The sequence below is a fragment of the Chrysemys picta genome, chromosome 1 (genome assembly GCF_011386835.1).
Source record: "Chrysemys picta bellii isolate R12L10 chromosome 1, ASM1138683v2, whole genome shotgun sequence".
In the NCBI taxonomy this organism is placed as follows: Eukaryota; Metazoa; Chordata; order Testudines; family Emydidae; genus Chrysemys; species Chrysemys picta.
In genome coordinates, this window is record NC_088791.1 from 340,766,136 (window position 1) to 340,787,134 (window position 20,999).

General features: G+C 38.8%; 1 protein-coding gene across 8 annotated transcripts in view; it reads right to left on the bottom strand.

The window, feature by feature from the left end:
* The window catches only part of UVRAG (UV radiation resistance associated), a 152,396-nt gene that overhangs the window by 26,417 nt on the left and 104,980 nt on the right, over positions 1-20,999 (bottom strand). For 7 of the 8 annotated variants that reach the window (XM_042850368.2, XM_065581763.1, XM_005290533.4 and 4 more), the window contains 2 exons: positions 18,746-18,824; positions 938-1,029 (listed from right to left, as the gene is read on the bottom strand). In XM_042850368.2, the coding sequence (XP_042706302.2) occupies positions 938-1,029; positions 18,746-18,824 (171 nt within the window). The remainder of the gene's footprint in view (positions 1-937; positions 1,030-18,745; positions 18,825-20,999) is intronic. The other variant, XM_042850378.2, reaches the window with a different exon arrangement.

Below are 20,999 nucleotides of genomic sequence, written 5' to 3' on the forward strand. Positions count from 1 at the left end.
TTGTGAGGCTTCCCCTCAATGGTTTCTTCACTGAGCAGTTTCTGATAAAAGCATTGCCATGTCCTAATGATCCCACCATCCTACACTAGTACTCTTCCATTTTCATCTTTAACCCACTTTACAGCTTAAGTCCTCTGTGCTTCTTTGCCTAATCTTGGCTAATCTATATATTTATTTTTCCCCTTCCTTGTTTAGTAGTCTTGCATATAAGGCTTTAAATGCCTGACCCTTACTTTCCACAACCACTGTTTTTGCTATTTTCTTTATCAGCTGGTATTCTTTGTAACTTTCCACTGTTCTTTCTGTCGTTACTCAAACCCTTTTCCCTCCTCCTTTACTGCCTCCTATACATAGATGGCACCACCACCATAGTTCCATGCCATGAAATTACCCTCCTTTTGTTGGCCACAAGCAGCTTATGCCCTTTCTGTAACATGTTTGGATATTTCCCCCCAGACCTAGGTGGTATCATCATGGTCAGTCATTGGACAATCTCCATGGAACCTCTTCCTTAAATCTCAGACTGACGTCCCTATCCACAAGCCTCCACCACTTTAGCCTTTGTTCTGCAGCTCTTTTTGTTCCCCCACTAGCCTTTTCACCCGTAAGTCCATTACAAGCAATCTATGCTGCTCCGCAATCTTAGCTCCTGGTGTCACTTTACAGTTTGACATTTTTTATCTCTCTTCTTCTTGTCAGAAAATAATTGATTGGGAACCTGTTGGCACTGCTCTTGTATGTAATTAAATGGTCCTCCCTCTTTACAATGTATGTATTGGCAACAATCAGGCTATGGGCTCTGGCTGACCCTAAGATATCCTCACCAGCTTCATTTTTGGTTCCAAAGCCTAATTTTCCGTGACAATCGCCATAGCCCTCCCTGTGTTCTCCCTACTTTTGTATTACTTAAGTTAATTGGTGAAACAGAAGCACTTACCATCTGACCATTAGCCCATGCTCCATGAAGTTTTTCAGGTTAGGAAGAGTTTGCCTTAGGTCTGGAGTACCCAATCCATGTTGATATCTAAGCTACAAAGAAAGAATTGTTAAAATTAGTAGGGCTTGCTGAGTACTAGACTGTATTTCAAAGGTGGAGGAATAAAAAGCAGCATAACTAATTTACTAGCTTTGCAAATTAGAACCGAAGGATAACCAATCCATTCAAAATGGGGAAAAAGGAAGAACTGTAAATATGCTCTTCTTTAGTTAGGAATATTTTAAATGTAAACTGAATCCATAATAATGGGTTAAAAACGCCTCACTGACTTGGATAAAATAATCAGTTCATCTGATCATTAATCCTTGTTACATAACTACTTTGTTTCGTGCCTACAGCATGAATGTGCTCTCCTTGTAAAATAGGCTGATAAAACATGGGCCGGGGCTTATATTTCAGTACTGCATTCCTACATTCATAGCTTTAACAAAAGCAGATTGTTTACACACGGGTATTCTCAAACTATTAAAATAATTCTATGCTAAATAGTATGAGATATAATTTTAGTATAGTGTGTTAGTTAACCCTGTAGGTAATTCCCCCACACGTGCCACTTAAATGAGCCCCTGTGATCTATTTATAATCAACAAAATTAGGTAAGGCTGTATTGTGTCTATTTCACTGCAGCTGCACTATCTACTAGTTCGGTCAAACTTGGCATCACAAATAGAGATACATTATAGCACAACGTAGTTGTAAAGTCTTTAAAGTAATAAAAAAGGGGAAAAGTGTGTTTCTTGCTAACTCACCTAAAGATTACTTGATTAAAGTATAACTCATGTGTGTGTCAACTGATCAAAGAGGCTCATGGCTAAGTGCACTGTTGCTTATCAAACTGTGAAATGCTTCAATCCTCTATCGCTGATAAAGTGATAAACTGAAGCATACACTTAATTTAGCTAGCATAATGTCAGTGACCAGAAAATACTAAGTATCCACTTGGAAAATTATTAGTGGTCCTGAAACTAAAAATCAGGGCCTTTTAGGATTAGTGCCTTTGGATTATGAGAGACCATTAGGGTCTTAATTTGTATTACTGAAGGCAGCTTCTACAAATGCAAACTTGATTAAGTTGAGTAGTTCATTTGTTAATGCACACTCAACTGTTGCCAGTGGGGAAGCGGGGGGAGGGAGGGGGAGATTGACAGGCTGCAAGAATATTTTAGACAATGAACTCTGAGTGGACAATGCTGGATAAATCTAAATATGTAACCTACATGCCATAATCCAATTAAATTACTACCTGGGTATCTGGTCTTGAACAGCCACTATCAAAAGAAAAAAATCTGTCTCACTTCATAACACACTAAATGCCTTTTATTACACAATAGATAAAATATTTTTAAATTACACTGTTAAGTATTTGTGCTTATTAAACTGTTTCACACTATTCTGCATTGTATTTGCTATAGCAGTTTCCTAGAAGTTCATGCCCAGTATTAGTTCCTACATTCTAAACCTTCAGGGAGGCTTTTGGAGTCAAATTTATCCTCCTGCCCTGGATTATACTAGGAAAGACAGCCCTAAAATTAAACTGTTAGAACACAATCTGTTGGAATAAGCCAGTCTCGGTTTGATAAATGTTTACATTTAATGAACATTGCCATAAGTAGGGTTCAAAGTTATATTAAAAAAACCCTGCATTTCTGAGAAATAACTGCTTCGCACCTGCACATAGGCACTGATTCAGTAGGTATTTTGAAGTCAAAGAGATTCCGCACATATTTAAAGTTACATAACTGCTTAAATATCTTGTTGAATTGGGGCGTAAATGAATATACCTTGGAAAACAATGGAGATTGAGTATGCTCAAATCGGCAAATAATTATTTGATAGTTTTCTTTTTTAAAAATACAAATTTTTTCCTTTAAAAAAAAAATCTTGAAGCTGAGAATTATTTCTATTGTCATCTGGGTTTAAGAAGGGAAAAATTGCTTTGGAAAAAATAATTCCCCAATACTGGATTGTGTGACAGGAGGCCACTTACTGCAGAGTTTATTATTTCCATATGGACATAAAATTATGTACTATGGTGGGCTGTGACGCATACCTTCCACTCCAGTGACAGAACCTGGATTAAAACAACCATACAATGTAAATTACCAAATGATCCACACTCTCCTGGTAGGATTATACTGGATTTGGCTAAACAAAGGACTAGCCTGGAGCAAAGGAAAATATTAAACGAAAAAAACCCTCTAATGACATTACATATGTCATTACTATCACAGCCAAATGTTTGCAAAATAGCCAATTTTTTTAAGGTCATTCTTAAATTCTAAGGTTTCATGACATAAAAAAAGGACAGAATTAAGGGATTTTTCCTTTTAAGGCAGGCATGCACCCATTTCCAATAGTCAGGATCAGAAGACTGTAGATAAGAAAGACTCTCCAGTATTACATATGGACAATAGCACTGTTTCTAACTCAATTTTATATAGCCAAGTTAATCCATAAATGTCATTGAATAGTCTTCCAGTTGGGTCCATGTTAAAAATTTGGTCTTTTCTTGAGTAGATATGCTGTAATGTAAACGCCATGCAGGATTAATATCTGCCATACTACAGCACAGAGCCTTAGCAAGATATCTGATAGAGCAAATTTTATTATTTCTAATGTAGTTCAATATGTAGAATCTTTTACCCTTTAGATATTTATGGTTAATATTGCAGAAGAGTAACTGAAGTTATATCTAGCAAGTATCACTATATTTGTGGACTTTCAATGCTACTTAAATTTCTTTAGTTAGGAATACCATCAGAAGTATCGCTTGCATAATTGCTTTTACCGTCTTTGCAGAAGGTATGCGACGACCACTTGGCTGCTTTGAAATTACGGTATCTATTAGAATCATGTTATTTCTTTGCATCGACATATATAAATTCTGTCAGTGGTTTAGGAGTATTAAAAATATAAATTAACATTTGTGACCTACAAGAATAACAGTAGGTATCATTTGCTGATTTTTTAAAACCAAATTGAACTTGTTGGACCCATACATTGTAACAAAATTTGATACGTGGTCAGTTCTTTATTTTCAGGAAGTGGTACACTGCTTGAAATAAGCATGCAGCAGAAAACAGATCTTGCTAGAACGAGTCTTCCTTTCCAGTCCATCTGAAGATTAATTCGTTGTCTTTGAAATGTGTTAAGGTAAATATGAAGTATAGCTGTTAAATATTATTTTGGCAACTTTAGGTTTCATGATAACTCAAGCATTTAACTCCTGGCAGGAATTCTTCTAGATGTCATTAGTTATTTAAAAAGTTGGCCTCAGTGAAGGATTCAGTGTGTCCCTTTATATTCCAAGATATACCAGAATAATTGTTTGTCTTTTATAAATCTCCCTTCCTATAGATTTCCTTTGCAGTTTTTACAAACTCTTAATTTGCATGTGGCCCAGTATGCAAACAGGCCTACATTGTGAGGCATACACAAATGGCCAGACGGGGATCGGTGTCTCACCTCCTGCCTGAACGGAACATTTCCAAGAAATGTCACCTCCTGGTGACCTGCCCCAACTCCAACACCTAATTTTCAGTATAGATACATAACTCCTTAAATGCAAGGACAAAGGACATACAAGAGGGAATAAAGAGGAAAAATCTAACAAACATCTTAGATGTCTGTATAGTATAGCAAGAAGTATGGGGAATAAATGGGAAGAACTAGAAATGGTCTGAAATAAACAGGATGCAATTCAATAAAGGACAAATGCACAGTACCACACTTAGGAAGGAATAATCAATTGCATAAATACAAAATGGAAATGACTGCCTAGGAGGAAGTACCGCAAAAAAAATTGGGGGAGGGGGCTTATAGTGGATCAAAAACAAAACAATGTAATATTGTCGCAAAAAAGGCGAACTTCATTCTGGGATGTACTGGCAAGCAGCATTCTGAACAAGACATATGTAGAAATTCCTCCACTCCACTCAGAACTGATTAAGCCTCAGCTGAAGTGTTGTGCCCAGTTCTGGGCACCACACTTTGGGAAAGATAGACAAATTGGAGAAAGTCCAGAGGAGAGCAACAAAAATTATTAAAGAGCTAGAAAACACGACCTACGAGGAAAGATTGAAAAACTGGGTTTACTCTGGATAAGAGAAGACTGAGGGGGGACAACAGTCTTCAAGAACATAAAAGGTTGTTCAAAAGGGGAGGGTGATAAATTGTTCTCCTTGACCACTGAAAATAGAAGTAGTAATGGTCTTTAATTGCTGCAAGGGTGATTTAGGTTAAACATTAGGAAAAACTTCCCAACTGTCAGGGCATTTAAGCACTAGAAAAAAAGTTACCTGGGGAGGCTGCTGAATGTCCATCAATGGAGGTTTTTAAGAACAGGTTAGACAAACACCTATAAGTCTAGAGAATACTTAGTCCTGCCTCCATGCAGGGGACTGCACTAGGTGGCCTACTGAGGTCCCTTCCATTCCTACATTTCTAAGATTTAAGATGATCTGTACATATATCTGATTATGAGGACCAGTGGGCTACTAGCTCTTGGTAGCAACCTCACATGCTACCCTTTGTTGAACTATTATGCATATATCTGACACAAAGGATCCTTGTATAATCCTGTGCCCTCCTCCAGTTGGGACCAAGGAGTCCCTGGGTCACACCAACTTTTATGTATAAACTACACAAAATCCATCTCTTGTACTCTTGTCTAGATTGCAACAACAGAATGAGGGGTAATATCTGTTTTTGCTAAAGGAAAGTAATCAAGTTAGTAAGGAAAGGAACTAAAGTTCAGCTGTGAACCAACAACCCAGCATGATGTAAAGAGGCAGTGATGGAGGTACTGTTTTTTCAGAGGAGATATAAAAAAATGTAATCTTAATCACTTGTGACAATTTAAGATCTATAATCCTTCACAAGAGTTGGAGTGATATTCAGAGGGTCCTGGGAATTACCAATCTGCCTAAATTCCTTTTATAGTTTGTGACTTAATGGAGGAAGGTTCTTTTTGAAGGTTAAGGGAAGTTCTGGTGTTGTGTGACAAGTGTGTGAATATTTTAATGTAAGTAAACCTAAAGATTTGATACAAAATAAAAATTAATAAAAATAGGTAAACAAGTATATAGTACTTTAAAGCTGCAGAGAAATGTGCAACCATTAACTAAATCAAACTTCAAGCAGAGAGCAAGGAAAGCAATGATAAAATCCACAGAACTAGGGTACATTTTCATGCAACTTATCTAAGCAATAAAAAGAAATGCAGAAGTATAACCTGTAAATCAGAATTAAGTTTCCCAGGGTCTTCGGGATTTTATACAAAAAATTTTACTCATAACAACGTTTTCCTAACAAAATCAAGAATCAAAGTGACTAATTAAAAATACTCACTTATGAACGCCCCATGTTTTTATAAAGAAATGAGCTTTCTGCTATACCTGATATGTCAGTAAATAAGGGCTTTGCTTGGCCAGCAGGGGACGAGAACTTGCTAGTAAAGTGCTCACCACTAGTTTCGCTGAGATGTGTACATCTAGAAATCCAAGTGCCTTAGGCCTTGTCTATACGAGAAGAGGCTTGCCAGCACAGCTAGACCAGAAACCACTTTTGTTGGTATAGCTTATACCAGTTCCCCAAAGTAAGCAATACCAACACACTCTTTTTGCCAATAGAACTACATCTACAGTAGAAAATTTGCCAGTACATTAATGTCACTTAGGGATCGGATTATTTTTATGACTTTATTAAACCACCAAGTTTCTACAGTAGAACAGGCCTTAGTTTCTTGGTCTCTCCCAAATAACCATCTAAGGTTTTGTGAGGTGTTGGCAGGTCTTTAAGGCCCTTGAATCCTGAGGATTTTGTTTTCATTTTAAATCTTAATATTCACAGGTATGTAAGTAGTGATGCTGATGACTGCCTGTTTCTGGGGTCAGATTTACTATAGTGTACAGGGCCAGCACGAGTGGTATAGACCCTTAATTCCTATTTAAGTGCTTTTTGCAATAGGGTGAATTCCACCCACTGATATTCCTCTCTTATGGTATTTGCTGCCTCTTGGCTTAGAAGATTTTAACTTCAAAGCTGAAGTACAAATTTAAGGGTGTTCATTTGGTAAACGAACAAAAAGATCACTAATCTTTCCTGAAGCTTGATCAAGTCCCTTTAAACTCTTTTTAATTCTAAATTAAACATCACTACCATACTTATTTGACTAAATACTTGTGACTGGTGCAGCAAGCTGAAATGGACAGACGTGTCCTACATCATAAGCCATGAGGAGAACAATGACCCAGAAGTATTCTGTTGCTATGCAACACACAAAGAAAAATAGCAATAAAATACACGATTGCTTTGCTGCACTTCAGACTAAGATGAAAACGGTCTTTGGTATAGAACCAGATCCACAGAAACACAGAACTACACCAGAGCTGAGAGTTCCAGATGAAGCTACTTGCTAAGCCATTTCCATAGAGATTACTGCTTGCTCTTGATATGCTTTATTGTACCACCAACTTCTGTTATGGTACAGTTTAACCAAAGAAATTAAGAGTGCACAGAAGGGTTTTTGTACATGCAATGGGGGAGGGATGAAAACTGAATGGGGCGTGGATCCAATCCAACTAAAGGGCCAGCAACAACAAAAAATCCTTCCCCACTTCCCAAATTTTGGGAGATCTTCTGTCAAATTAAATCCTTGACTCTTCTTTTTAGGTATGTCTTATTGTATCAAAGGGCTGTTTTCCATTTCCCACGGAAAACTACATGATCTGTTTCTGTATGGACATCTTTAGGCAATTACACAGAAAAGTGCTTTAAATGTTGCAACTAGTATGTGATAATTACATGTACATAAAACAAGACTACAGCTAGTCACGGGGATAGTCCGAAAAAAGGCTTTAATAACAAAAGAAAACAAAAACACAATTGAATTCTCACCCCTTCAGCTGAAGAAGTAGAGCCATTAGTTATGTCACTACATATTTAGTCTGATTTCCCAACTGTCTTCCCCTTATTAATGCAATTTAATGAGGTTCTTCCTCACAATGTGCTACAACCCAGCCTCAAATACTGAAAAAAAAAAAAAAAAAAAACACTGAAACCCAATGTAAAAACCTCACTGAAAATAAAAACACAGCACTGCTATTTAAAAAAAAAAACAAATCAGAGGTTAAATATTTTTAGAAACTAAGTTAACGAGACCCTGTAATACAAGCAGGCCATGCCATTGGAGGATACATATGGAGATAATGGCTGGTAGGTCCAAAGAAAGCATCAAGGAAGGCAAAAAGATAGAGCACAAGATGGCAGGAAGGGGAGTAATGAAGTGTGAGGCATGGGCGAAGCAAAGGGAAGGAAGAAGACACAAACAACAGTAGGGATGGGTGAATTTGCACAGTCCTGACAGCTGTATTGAACTTCCAGTTATCAAAGATTTCACTGCTACCATCAAAAGTTGCCCATTCCAACAGGGCTTGCCTCTTAACATTATATTTTGACAAGAATGAGTAGAAAATGGCAATTTGTTTTATGATGCGGGGTAAATTTATCCCCTCCGTGACCCTTCTGGGGGGTCATGCTCCACAATTTGGGGACCACTGCAGCAGATGATCCATCTCCTAAATTCTACCACTTAAAATTTATAAACAACTATAACCCTAGCCAAGATAGGGGCCCACTGTGCTAGGCACTACGTGTACACAGTGAAAAAACCTCTTCCCTGAAGATCCCACTATCTCTCAAATCCCTCCTTAAAAACTCCCCTTGATTCCATGTCCCTTGTCTTACACCAAACTGACCTGTGGCTTAAATTTTCCACCAATTCTTATGGCACTGACGGTGTCTTTATACAAAGCTTTTATAATTGCAATCATCTTACCTGGCTGATAACTCTTTAGAACTCTGATGAATAAATGGCTTACCAGAGTAGAACAGCAAGACAGCAACATCTGACTACCCATTGCAGGCTTACACTTTTATAATCATCCACTACATATTACATAGTTTTCCTCTTCTGTATTCTGAATTTACATTGTGATAAGCTAATACAAAGTAAAGACTCAATCTTGGAATCCACAGAAGGTCTCCATAAAGAAACAGAAATACCAAGACTGGCTGGCTAGAAGAATTAGAGACTTTTGAACTGTCCTCTGTACTTCTGGGAAATATGTTGTTGCCATACTTGAAAGAATAGCTTGTATTGTACGGAGGACACTGCCACTTTTGAAAAAACGGGTACACAGAATGAATGACAATTTAAGTGCACAGGAAGCTGAGAGTGTTTCAACATATTAGAACATTAGAATGATAAACACCGGATGATTAATAAGATATTATAGAAAATACCAATTAAGTTCAGCAGAAAGTATGTAGTGGCTGGGTTAGTATATACTTAGCTGAGAGTTCAGTTGATTGCTGCCATTCTATATTTATCTGTTCATTGTTTCTTGAAATTGTATTTATTGTTTTAGGTCTCCCTGCGGTATACTAATTTGTACTCTTTATTCTAGGATGTGTGGAAACATTTTTCCAAACAGACAGGACAGCTAGATTCACATTACCACCTGGCTTAAATGTCTTTTACTGTGCAAAGCCACAATTTAGACTGAAAACTTGCAGCTTTTTTCCCTAATCTGTAAGCAGAGTAGACATTTTTAGATACTAAACAAGTGTCAGGGTTAAAGTTTAACAATCAATTAACATATGCAGCGCTCTCCCCTATAACAGTACATCTTGATTTTAAAGAGCGTTGTTCATTCTCTGGGCATGTTCATGTAAGTATTAATAGACTCAGACCAGTAATTGCAACTGCATAGCTCAATTGTAGTTCTCAACTATGTTCAGATAAATGATGATCTGAATCTCTTGTTGGTACACACAAATTGGAGAAAATAAACATATGCTCCACAAATTTAAAAATGTGAAAGCTGAGAAATAGAGGCAGAAAATATTCTCTGAATGAATTCTACAGAATTGTGTCAAGTATCAGAGGGGTAGCCGTGTTAGTCTGAATCTGTAAAAAGCAACAGAGGGTCCTGTGACACCTTTAAGACTAACCAATACTTCTGTTAGTCTTAAAGGTGCCACAGGACCCTCTGTTGCTTTCTACAGAATTGGTTAGAAGTCAGCCATTTAAGGGTTTCTGATACAATAAATATGGGATACAAATAAATAAATAAAAATGGCAGAGTTAGTTGTTTTACAAGATCCTGGATCCCTTTTCTTAGTATGGAAGAGTGTTGGCCACGATTTGGACGACTAAGCAATGCAATAATCAAAATAGAAAGTGTTATAAACGCCTGCTGCTTTATAAACAACCTTGGGGAATCAATGAAATTATGCCTGTTGCTATATAAACAGTCTTCTGTGTTTATACCTTTTTGGGGGAAATTATAATCTGAAGTTTTATTTGCTCACTAGCATGTTGCCTGCCTATATTTTATGAGAGAGAGACAAGGTGGGTGAGGTAATATCTTTTATTGGACCAACTTCTGTTGGTAAAAGAGAAGTTTTCAAGCTACACAGAGATCTTCAAGTCTGTTCTAACTGAGAAAAATACAAGTTTGAGTTAAAAAAACCCCACCATGAAAACCCATCCCTGGTATGCTTTTAGAAAGAACATAACCAGAAAGACAAGAGCTGAAAGAAGAGTTGTGGAAACAAATCAAGGATTGCCTCCATTTCTGCGGCAGTTCCTTGAACACTGAATAAACTGCATGTACATAAAACCATTTCCCCTCTTTATAAAAGAAATTGTGTTTGGATCTTAAGGTGACAGCCCTACCTCCCCATATCAACTGGATTTGACTACTATGAATCTCTCTGAAAGCCACCTTGACATGCAGGTTTTTGATCTGCAATTATTTAGTTGTGCATTTAGAGCTCATAAGACAGGCCCTTGATTGACAGCCCTGGAGACTAAAGTCCTCCATTGATCCAGAGAGCAAGGTACGGTAGTACAAGGTATGGTAGTACCAACACTAGCACAGGATTCCTCATGCTGAGATGCAGGTGTTCTTACCTGCTGGCCTGGAACAACCACCCTCAGAACTTTGAAAGAACAGTAATGAATACGGCATACAACAATCAAAGCAGCAAAGTTCGATACTGTTTTACTTACAGAACAGTTCACTGCTGTAATTGACCTAATTCAGTTTCTCTAACAATGAGGCTTGGATTCTTTGTTTTCCTTAGAATGCACGGATTACCTGTGAAAGGTGCCCAGTTGTCAGCTCTAGAGACTGAAGTTTTTAAAGTGTACAGAAAGGGAAATAGGTACTGCAAATTTCCCCATATTGCCTCACCTGGTATGTAACAAATAGAGGCCAAAAGGTAGTTCAATAACTGGTCTCTTTACTGAGATTGTTAAGGTTCGAATTGGGGACAACTGTGGCTGGTGGTTTCTGTATCTCCTCCTCCCATTTAGAATTCAGTTCATGGTCCATCTGAATGTCAGGGGAGATCAATGTACAAAATTGATCTGACTGAGAAACCAAACTACAATATCCTTACTGGTATATTTGGACAAACTGAGATCCCCTTTTGCTTTGTTTGACTTGCTTCAAATTTTGTATAACCCTTCAGTGTGTTCTTTACAAATTTTATTTCAATGCTTTTGTACAGTCTATATGGCTGCAGTTTAAGTGACCAACAACCTTTTAAACCATTTTTCTTGGTATCCTTTTTACCTAAGATTATGATTTTACTATTCACTTGTAGCAGCAATAAAATATTTTTGGGGGGGAAAAGTACTCTGCATAGAAAGGGGAAACTTTGGCTTTATCTTCAAGAACAGCAAAACTACATTAAAGCCAAATTTAGCTAAACTACAGACTATAATCCGCAAACAAGTGATGGTTGTCCCCCATCTTTCAATAAATCTTTAACACTAGAGCACTGCAGAAGTCTCATATTACTAAGCATTTGTATTTTGTAAAAATAATTAAAGTACATTTTCTGATCCATTATAACTCAGAAAATTAAAACCACAATTGTCAAAGTAACTGAACAAAATCTGATAGTAATGCACTTGCTTAATCTCTAATTTGTAAATTTCAGTGATCTGCAACGGTTTCCCAGATAGTAACGGAAATATGGTTCTATAATTCTTAAAACTGAAATTGAGAAAAGCTGATATTTAATACTGGATTTTGCTTTCACTGCAATATTGTTTAGTGGAGACTGCCCATAGGTATTAAGTAAATAAAGTTATGGGAAATAAGAGTATGTGTTTGCATGCATAACACACTGTATACTTAATCATTTAGATGAGCCAAAAACTACATTTCCTCTTGGACCCATAGACTTAGATATTGGTGAAATCTTCCATGAAAGTAAACACAATACCCCTCCAGAGAGGTAGCCCATATTAGTGTTCACAGTTTGAATTTATTTGGTATCCTAATAAGGATATGGGAAACAATTGTGAATGAAAGATAGGGGGGAAAAGGCCACTTATGTAAGTGAAGTATTCCTATAAACCTTGCTGGTTAGTAGATTTCTTATAAAAACAGTGATGAAGTACAGAGTCAGGGGCCCCACGGAGGTGTCTCATAAGCCATGATTATTTTTCACAGCATAAATTAAAAAAAGCAATTAGAAGATAGTGCAGTTACGAGCTTAAAAAAATGCCAAAAAAACCAAAGTGCACAGAATTTTCTAACTGATGCTATTTTTTATTATCCCAGTGTTTTGCTTAAATTATAACTCCAAAGTTGATGCCTTCGTACTTTTTAAGCTCCTCAGTATCACGAAGTTATAGTTACTGGATTCCAAGACATGGGCACATTCATTTCCTATGATCTCATTCATGGTGAACTTTTACATTACAGTAACCATTACATCAAGACTTGAAAGAGGGTCAAAAGCCCAAGGAGAAACGTAAGTCATTACAAGTTAAACAAGATTTTTGTTTGGATACATAATCTAATTTCCTTTACGTGATTAGCTTTACACTAATAATTTGACACTGAAAAAGGAAATTTTGGAGAACATGACCACCACCAAACATCACCCTGTTTGCAATTTTGTGCTAAGCTAAACCAAGGGCCTCTTGCACTTGCTTTCTTTGCTAAGAACTATAGATTATACTTCATTGCTTGGTTCAACACGTTGATCCACAGGTGGCAGTGTGCAAACACTTCTACCCACTTTACACATGCTTCTACTCACTCGTCTCACATTTATCAATTACCAAAAAAATTTGTTGTTTAAACAAGTATTTGTCAATGCATAAAGTATAATGGTTAATTTCCCCTTGGTTATAGTCAATTACACCTCTAGCTCGATATAACGCCACCCGATAGAACACGAATTTGGATATAACGCGGTAAAGCAGTGCTCCGGGGGGAGGGGGGGCGGGGCTGCGCACTCCCGTGGATCAAAGCAAGTTCAATATAACGCGGTTTCACCTATAATGCGGTAAGATTTTTTTGGCTCCCGAGGACAGCATTATATCGAGGTAGAGGTGTAATTTGTATTTGATGGTCCAATATAAATAAAGTTTGTTATTTCAGTAACTACCGCATGATCACAAGTTCTAGTTATTTAGATCATTTTCTTCCTAGTACAATGGGAACTGTCACGCTGAATAAGAACCTAAGAATGGCAATATTGGGTCAGAGCAATGATCCATCTCACTCATTCGCCTGTCTTCCGACCATGGTTGGTGCCAGATGCTACAGAGGGAATGAACAGAACAGGGCCATTTATCGAGTGATCCATCCTGTCATCGACTCCCAGTTTCTGGCATTCAGATTTAGAGACACCCAGAGCACGATCCCTGACCAACTTGGCTAGTAACCATTGATGGACCAATCTTCCATGTCTAATTCTTTTTTTTAAAACTTAGTGAAGGCCAAAAGTATAACAACATTCCCTGGCAACAAGTTCCATGGGTTGACACTGCATTGCCTGAAGAAATACTTCCTTATGGTTGTTTCAAATCTGCTGCCTATTAATTTCATTGGATGACCCCTTGGTTTTTGTGTTGTGAAGTGGTAAATAACACTTCCTTAATCACGTTCTCTCAATCATTCATGATTTTATACACCTCTATCATATCCCCCCTTAGTCATCTAAGGCAGAGGGGGCTTCGGAGCAGAGTCCAATATGGAAGAAAATACAGGAAAGCCAAACAGTATCAGAAGCAGAGTAGTGAGTTATAGCTCAGTGTTTGGTGAACACTATGTGTGTGTGTGTGTGTGTGTGTGTGTGTGTGTGTGTTTGTTTATATATTACACACACACACACCCAAAGTAGAGACTTTACAGATTTCAATAATGAGCATTTTTTTCAGGAAGGCCATAGATGTGGCAATGGACCTTGTAGAATGAATGTTGTCCTATCCAGCTAGAAGGCTCGGGCTCGCCTAACGTCAAGGCTGTGTTGCAGTGCCTACTGGTTATCTCGATGTGGTTTGGGGTGGAAGACAGGCAAGTGAATGTGCTGATTGATATGGAACTTTGAAGAAACCCGAGTTTAGACGTTGGGGTGGGGTCATAGCGTGACCTTGTCCTTAAAAATACTGTGAGGAGGGGTATGCCATCAGGGACCCCCATTCCTCCAACCCATCATGCAATGTGATGGTTATCAGGAATGCAGTCTTCTTTGACAAATGGAGCAGTGAACAGGTAGCCAGTGGTTCAAACAGTGGTCTTGTGAGGCAGCTAAGGACCAGATGGAGGTCTCATACCAGAATAGGGTGCTGAACTAGCAGAAAGATTTCCAAACCCTCTGAGGAATCTTCTTGTGGTTGGGTGGGCAAAGATGGAATAACCCTGTATTTAGGAGGGTTGTGTGTGTGGGTGGAAAGCCGTGATGGCTGCTAGGTGGACTCTTATGGAGCTCATCAATAGTCCCAAGGTTTTCCAGAGTTACTAGTTTAGCTCCTATGTCTAGAAGCAATGAGGTAATCGGTGAAACCTGCCTGAGGTCACACTACCTGGCAAACCTCATCCATTTTTGAGAAGACATGTAGCAAGTAGATTACTATTACACAGCAGGAAACATTATTTTTAAGTCCTCTGAGCAGGTAGTCTCTAATATTGTGAGCCATGACCAACCATGCTTTGAGATGAAGTACTGGGAGACTGGGGTGGACAAATCTTCCTGCCTTCCTGGGAGAAGAGATGGGGAGTGATGTGATGAGTAAATCAGAGACCGAATGGGCAGCAGCATCAGATAAGGAAAACACATTTGCCTGGGCCAGGTCAGAAGTATTAGTATGACTCTGGCTTTGTCTCTTTATTTTGAGCATACCTTTGGTTATTAGGCCTGCATATAGGAGAATTGACAACTATTGAAGGTGAAAAGCATCCCCCGGAGAACTGGTGATCCTGTCCGCCAGTTGAACAGAAGTGGGTAAATTTCCTGTTTAAGCCTTTGGTGAATAAGTCTGAGGGGTGCCCTACTGACTAAATGTGGGGAAATAAACCCCACCCTATTACACACTTGTGATCTTCGAAGAAGTGCCTGCTGAGTAGATCTGTAGTCACATTCTCAGCCCCTGAGAAAAAGGCCACTGTGGTGATGATCTGGTTGTATATTACTCCTGGGGGAATTCTGCACATGCATAATTAATGAGCACTGCAGATTTATATATATTTTTTTTTTGGACAGAAATAAGCTTCTGCCAAAATGTTGCTGCAGTTCCACCTTTTCCCACCAGAGGGCACTGTGGCGATAGAACAAAGCGGCAGCTCCCTGCCAGTGAGGGAAGAGAAAGCCTGCAGTGCCTTCTTCGCAGCTGGCCAGGTCAGGAGACAAGGGCTATGGGGAGACAGCGTGGGGTGCTGGGGCCAGACATGGGCTTATAAGGGCTAGTGGGGGAGGACAGACTGGGGCAGGGCTGAATGGGAGTGGAGGCACACAGCAACGGGGGGAGGGAGGTGCAGAGAGACATGGGGACAGGGAGGGGGTACAGGGAAACATAGGGACATGGAATGGCTGGGTGGGGACACAGAGATACATGGGGACAGGGGAGGGAGTACAGTGACACAGAGGGTGGCTGGGTAGAGGTACAGAGACATGCGGATGGGGAAGGAATACAGGTTAGCCAATGGTCTGCATTTGATAATTTAATAATTACAACTTAATAAAGTAATAATCACATTCTACACAGCTATTTCAGGGAATTGGCAGTGAACATAAAATGAGCATACTGGGTCAGACCAAAAGTCCATCTAGCCCAGTATCCTGTCTTCCAAGAGGGGCCAGTGCCAGATGCTTCAAAGAAAATGAACAGAACAGAGCAACTGAGTGATCCATCCCATCATCCAGTCCCAGCATCTGCAGTTAAATTTAGGGACACACCGGGCACTGGGCTGTGTCCCTGACCATACTGGTTAATAGCTATTGATGGACCCACAGTTAAAATACTTAACAGAAAAAAATAAGGTCCTAATTTCTACTTCTTAAACCCTTCTTGTAGGATCACTATAATCAGGCCCAAAGGGAGCTAGACATTTCTGGGCTTCCTAATGGCAACCATCACAGAAGGAGAAAACTGCTGCATGTGCTTAGTAAGGGCTTTGGATTTTACAAATAAAAGGGAAAAATTCTGGGCCCAAAACCCATTTATGCTCAGTTGAAAGCTATTATACGCATACAGAATTAAACACATGGTTTTGAACGGGAACTGACACAGCAAAGCATGTTTCCCAAATAACGCTTTACAAAACTAATACTGATTTACTTATAAATTCCACCTGAATTTTCCTGAGTGCAAGATGCGGTTTCCATTCTTATTACCCTGTTTTACAAAACACCAGTTAATTTTTAGAGAAGCTTTGATTTCAGTAACTACGTATTATGGACCAGGTCTCCTCCTCGCATACACAGAAACCTGGTGGAAGAAGTTACAAAGGCAGGAAGACTTGAGGGGAACCTTGCAGAATTTCCTTAAGAGGAAGAGGCTGGGTATAATGCAAACTTGACAGGGGGCTAGATTTTCCACTCTCACAGATCACTAGGACCCACATGGAAAGGCGCCTCCTCAGACTTTGAGAACAGAGCTCTTTCCAGGACACTCCACTGGCTCTGCCACCCTGGCTCATGCAGCTTCACACAGCAGTCATGGAGGTGCCCCTGGGAACGTTAAAGATCTGAACAGTATTAACTCTTAATGGAAAACTGGTTGGCCGACAGGAGTGTTGCTGTCGAATGTGGCCAGCTCCTCGCTCCCATTCAGACCCTACTGCCAACCGCAGGTTATTGGTGTTGGAAGAAGGCGGCAGAGGCAGCATTCTCGTTTCCCAATTCCCCACTGACAAGTGTAAGTCCACCCACATCAGCTCCCTTCTGCATACACAAGAGCCTCTGTTTGTTCCAGATGAACTAAACCCATCTTTGAATAATTTTCAGGTGTCTTAAGAGTTTGTAAAGCCCACTTGAATTTGACAGTCCCCAACTCTGCCCCCCAAAGCAGTACTTAAAAGGGACAAACTTATGATTCTTTCCCTTTAAATTTTAGTGATTAAGGGTAAACTTACTACATATATACCAAGTGCTTTAGTTTCCGGGGGGGAGGGGCGAGAGAAGCGTTCGACCTGCTGTTATGATGAAAAGTTCTATTGCCTATACAGACATACAGCCAAGTTAGGTCTTCACTGACTTTTCTTTAGCTGTTTAACACACTAGTTATTTCATCAACTTCAATGGAAGATATCTGTAACTCTAGGAACAGGGAACACTTTAAAATGAGATCTCTGTTCACATTCACAGAGATGATTTATGAAGATGAGTCACTGGGAATACTGGAAGACTGAACACAACTACTATGTTAGTGGACCACGTCTTCATTTAAGTGCAGGTACGCCAATAGTACTTTCATAAATCAAAATTTATACAGGTTATTTAGGAAGCAAAATATATGAAATAAAATTTACATAGTAAAGAAATCGAAGCGTAAAAAACCAGAATAATCACAGCACTTTTCCAGTACAAGGACATGACTTCTTAACAAGGAGTTTAAATTATTTAACAGAGATTAGCATAGGTATTAGTAACAGATATTAACATAGATTAGGATAAAACACTACCAAGAAGAGTGGGGGAGAGAGAAAACTGGTTAGGGTTGTAATATGTGAAAAGATCAAGAGTGAAAAATAAAGTTAAGGATAGGAATAAAGTAAATACACCTCTACCCCGATATAATGCGACCCAATATAACACAAATTCAGATATGACGTGTTGAAGCTGTGCTCCGGGGGGGTGGGGCTGCGCACTCCAGCAGATCAAAGCAAGTTCAATATAACACGGTTTCACCTATAACGCAGTAAGATTTTTTGGCTCCCGAGGACAGCATTATATTGGGGTAGAGGTGTAGATCTTCTGGAGCACAGATGGTCTCTTCTCAGACTAAGAATGTGAACATTTTTACAGTTTTTGTAGGACCACATCAAAAGTACAGTGTTCAGTTAAAGGCTGCATGATTTGAAAAAACACAACTTGTGAGCTGTTTTGGGCTTTGCACGATCGACAGTATACAAAACAGGTGTAAAATAATCAAATCAATGGGTTTTTTGCTTAGCATACCATTTAAGGGCCATATACAGCACCACATAAGTGGCCCTTGAACAGTGCAAGTCCCAAGCGTCCAAGGATGCTCATTATGTCCGGCTGCATCGGACTGATGGTGGGCCTCTTGCAGCAGCTCATGTCAGATGACAAAAACACTTGACAAAAGTGAGATGCACTCATTTAATACCGGCCACTGTGCAGACATCACGTCAGAATGTCTCTCTAGGAATTTACCACGTCTTTCTGTAACAAGTCTCAAAATTTACCAACCTGTGCTATATTTTTGTTGAGAAGGTAAACTCCATAATCAAATTGAAGTCTCTCTCCTCCCTTTGGATACAGTGGAAACCTGAGGAGGAAGGGTCAGAAGAAAAAGTCAGATTTAGAAAGTACATATTCAATATTTTATCTTTAAAATTAGTCTGATTTAAGCAGAACCATTTGCTGAGATACCAGCAGGAACACTTCTGAGTGCAGGTAAATCCACAGCCTTCTGTTTCTGCAGACTCTCAATCCCAATGAATCTGCACAGTTTGCACACCAACTGCTCATCAATCCCACTTACACTTCATGCACTTTCTTCCATGAGATATTCTATATCTGGAAACCCTTCCTTGGCTTGGGCTGCCATGTTTCCATTGTCTCCTTTTTCAAGTCCCCCCTCGGAGCAAATGTCTTCCAAAGCTCTCCCCTCAAGGTCTTGTTTAGAACACCTAGTGCAATAGTGACTCTATATAGAGCCCACAACCACCATATTTCAAGGGGTTATTTCTGTTGTACAGTATGTAATAAGGGAAACACATTCTGTATGCTCTCTAAATGCATACTGAGATTTAGATAATGGGAAAGTACATTGCACACAGGAATACTTTTGCATTAGAATCATCATGGCTAGTTGCTGGTTCTCAGCTGCTGCTTGTTATAAGAACCATCATTTTAGCCCCAATGTAACTGAAGCCTATTCAAGTTTAACCTTCACTATTACTGTACGGTATTAACATCAGACATGCAAATTCTGCAGAGAGATTTAAACGATTGTTCACGATGAAGCTGTTAATTTCACAATTTTAATCTTACTACTACACTCTTTCCTCACTTTGACTCTTCCTCACATTGCGTCTTGCCAGTTCGACTTTTACAGGCTGAGTTCGTAGATTCTAAAACTGACATGTTAACCACGATCAGTACTACCATGTACAAGTTTTTGCCTTTAAATTCAGTATCTTATAAGCTATCTACAACACATTCTAGAGCTGTGATTACACAACCTCTATTTTGTTCGGACTTCAAAGGACTTCTTTACTACAGGCTCAGCCACTATTATTATTTGTGACATTTAAAAAGAATTTTAAAGAGCCATTAGAGCCAAATGTTAACAGGTCAATATTACGGGCAGATGAAATATTAAGACATCAGCTCCAAATTTTATGATACTTTCAAACTCTTAATGGGTCACTTCAAGTTGAGCACTATAAAGATCACCATAACTAGTATATCTAGCTCACCTTGCTTAATACATCTATAAATCCAAGCTGTCTGCAGCATAGGAAAATAAAAGTGCCTTTGAATTGAAGATGTATGCTGCAAAAAAACTACCACTCAATATACTAAGTGCAAGATACAAATCAAAATTAGTTCATTTCAATACCTACAGTTACACTACTTAACTGTAGCAGAATTTAGATTATAAAGTCTACCATTACAATTAACATTATAAAACTCATTCAGTCTTGACAATAAAACTGCTGTTAAAATACAAAGCATGTTTCATTACACGATAGTATTTCGTTAAGTTACTGAAAAGGAGAGCTATATATTTTCTGTTAGAAATGGAAACCTCAATTAAAGGGAGATGGAAAAAGACAATATCAAGCACTTAAAGGTTTCTCTCCTGCACAATCAATTTCTTGTAAGGAATCCTTTAAAGTCATTAAGATTAAACTTCTCTCCCTACCAGTTTTTGCCTTCTGACATTTGGCTAACATTCAAGATTCATCAGTCGGTGAAATGAGCTGGGGAAATATGAAGTTAATAAGATCTCTTCCGATATACTCATGTCATTACTAGAATACTGAATTCCTTGAATTTTAAACTGTAAGCCAGGGAATGTCTTAGCCTATGTAAAGTGGCATGCACATTTTGGCACTCTCTGATTTCTATGTGATCTTAGTTTTGTTCACCTCATCCTACCTCTACCCTTCCCTCGGTCTGTCACACTCATTTGCTGAACCTGGTCAAACTATAAGCGCTTTGTGTCAGGGACCATGTCCTCTTATGTTTTTAAACAGTTCTTAGAGTGATGTGGTTGCAAATAATTACTATTGGTGGCTGTCTGGTGGCCTGTGTGAAGTGAATTTGTACTCCTAGCTCATAGTGAGCAATGCTGCTAAACTCATGCTCTCAATTTGCCATGCAGCCCAGAGTTAGTTTGTAGTTCATTAGGTTTTCAATTAAGTCTGTTCATCAATTCAGTTGTCATCCACCCAGAGACTAATATCTCTAAAGCCTGAAACATTAAGCATTG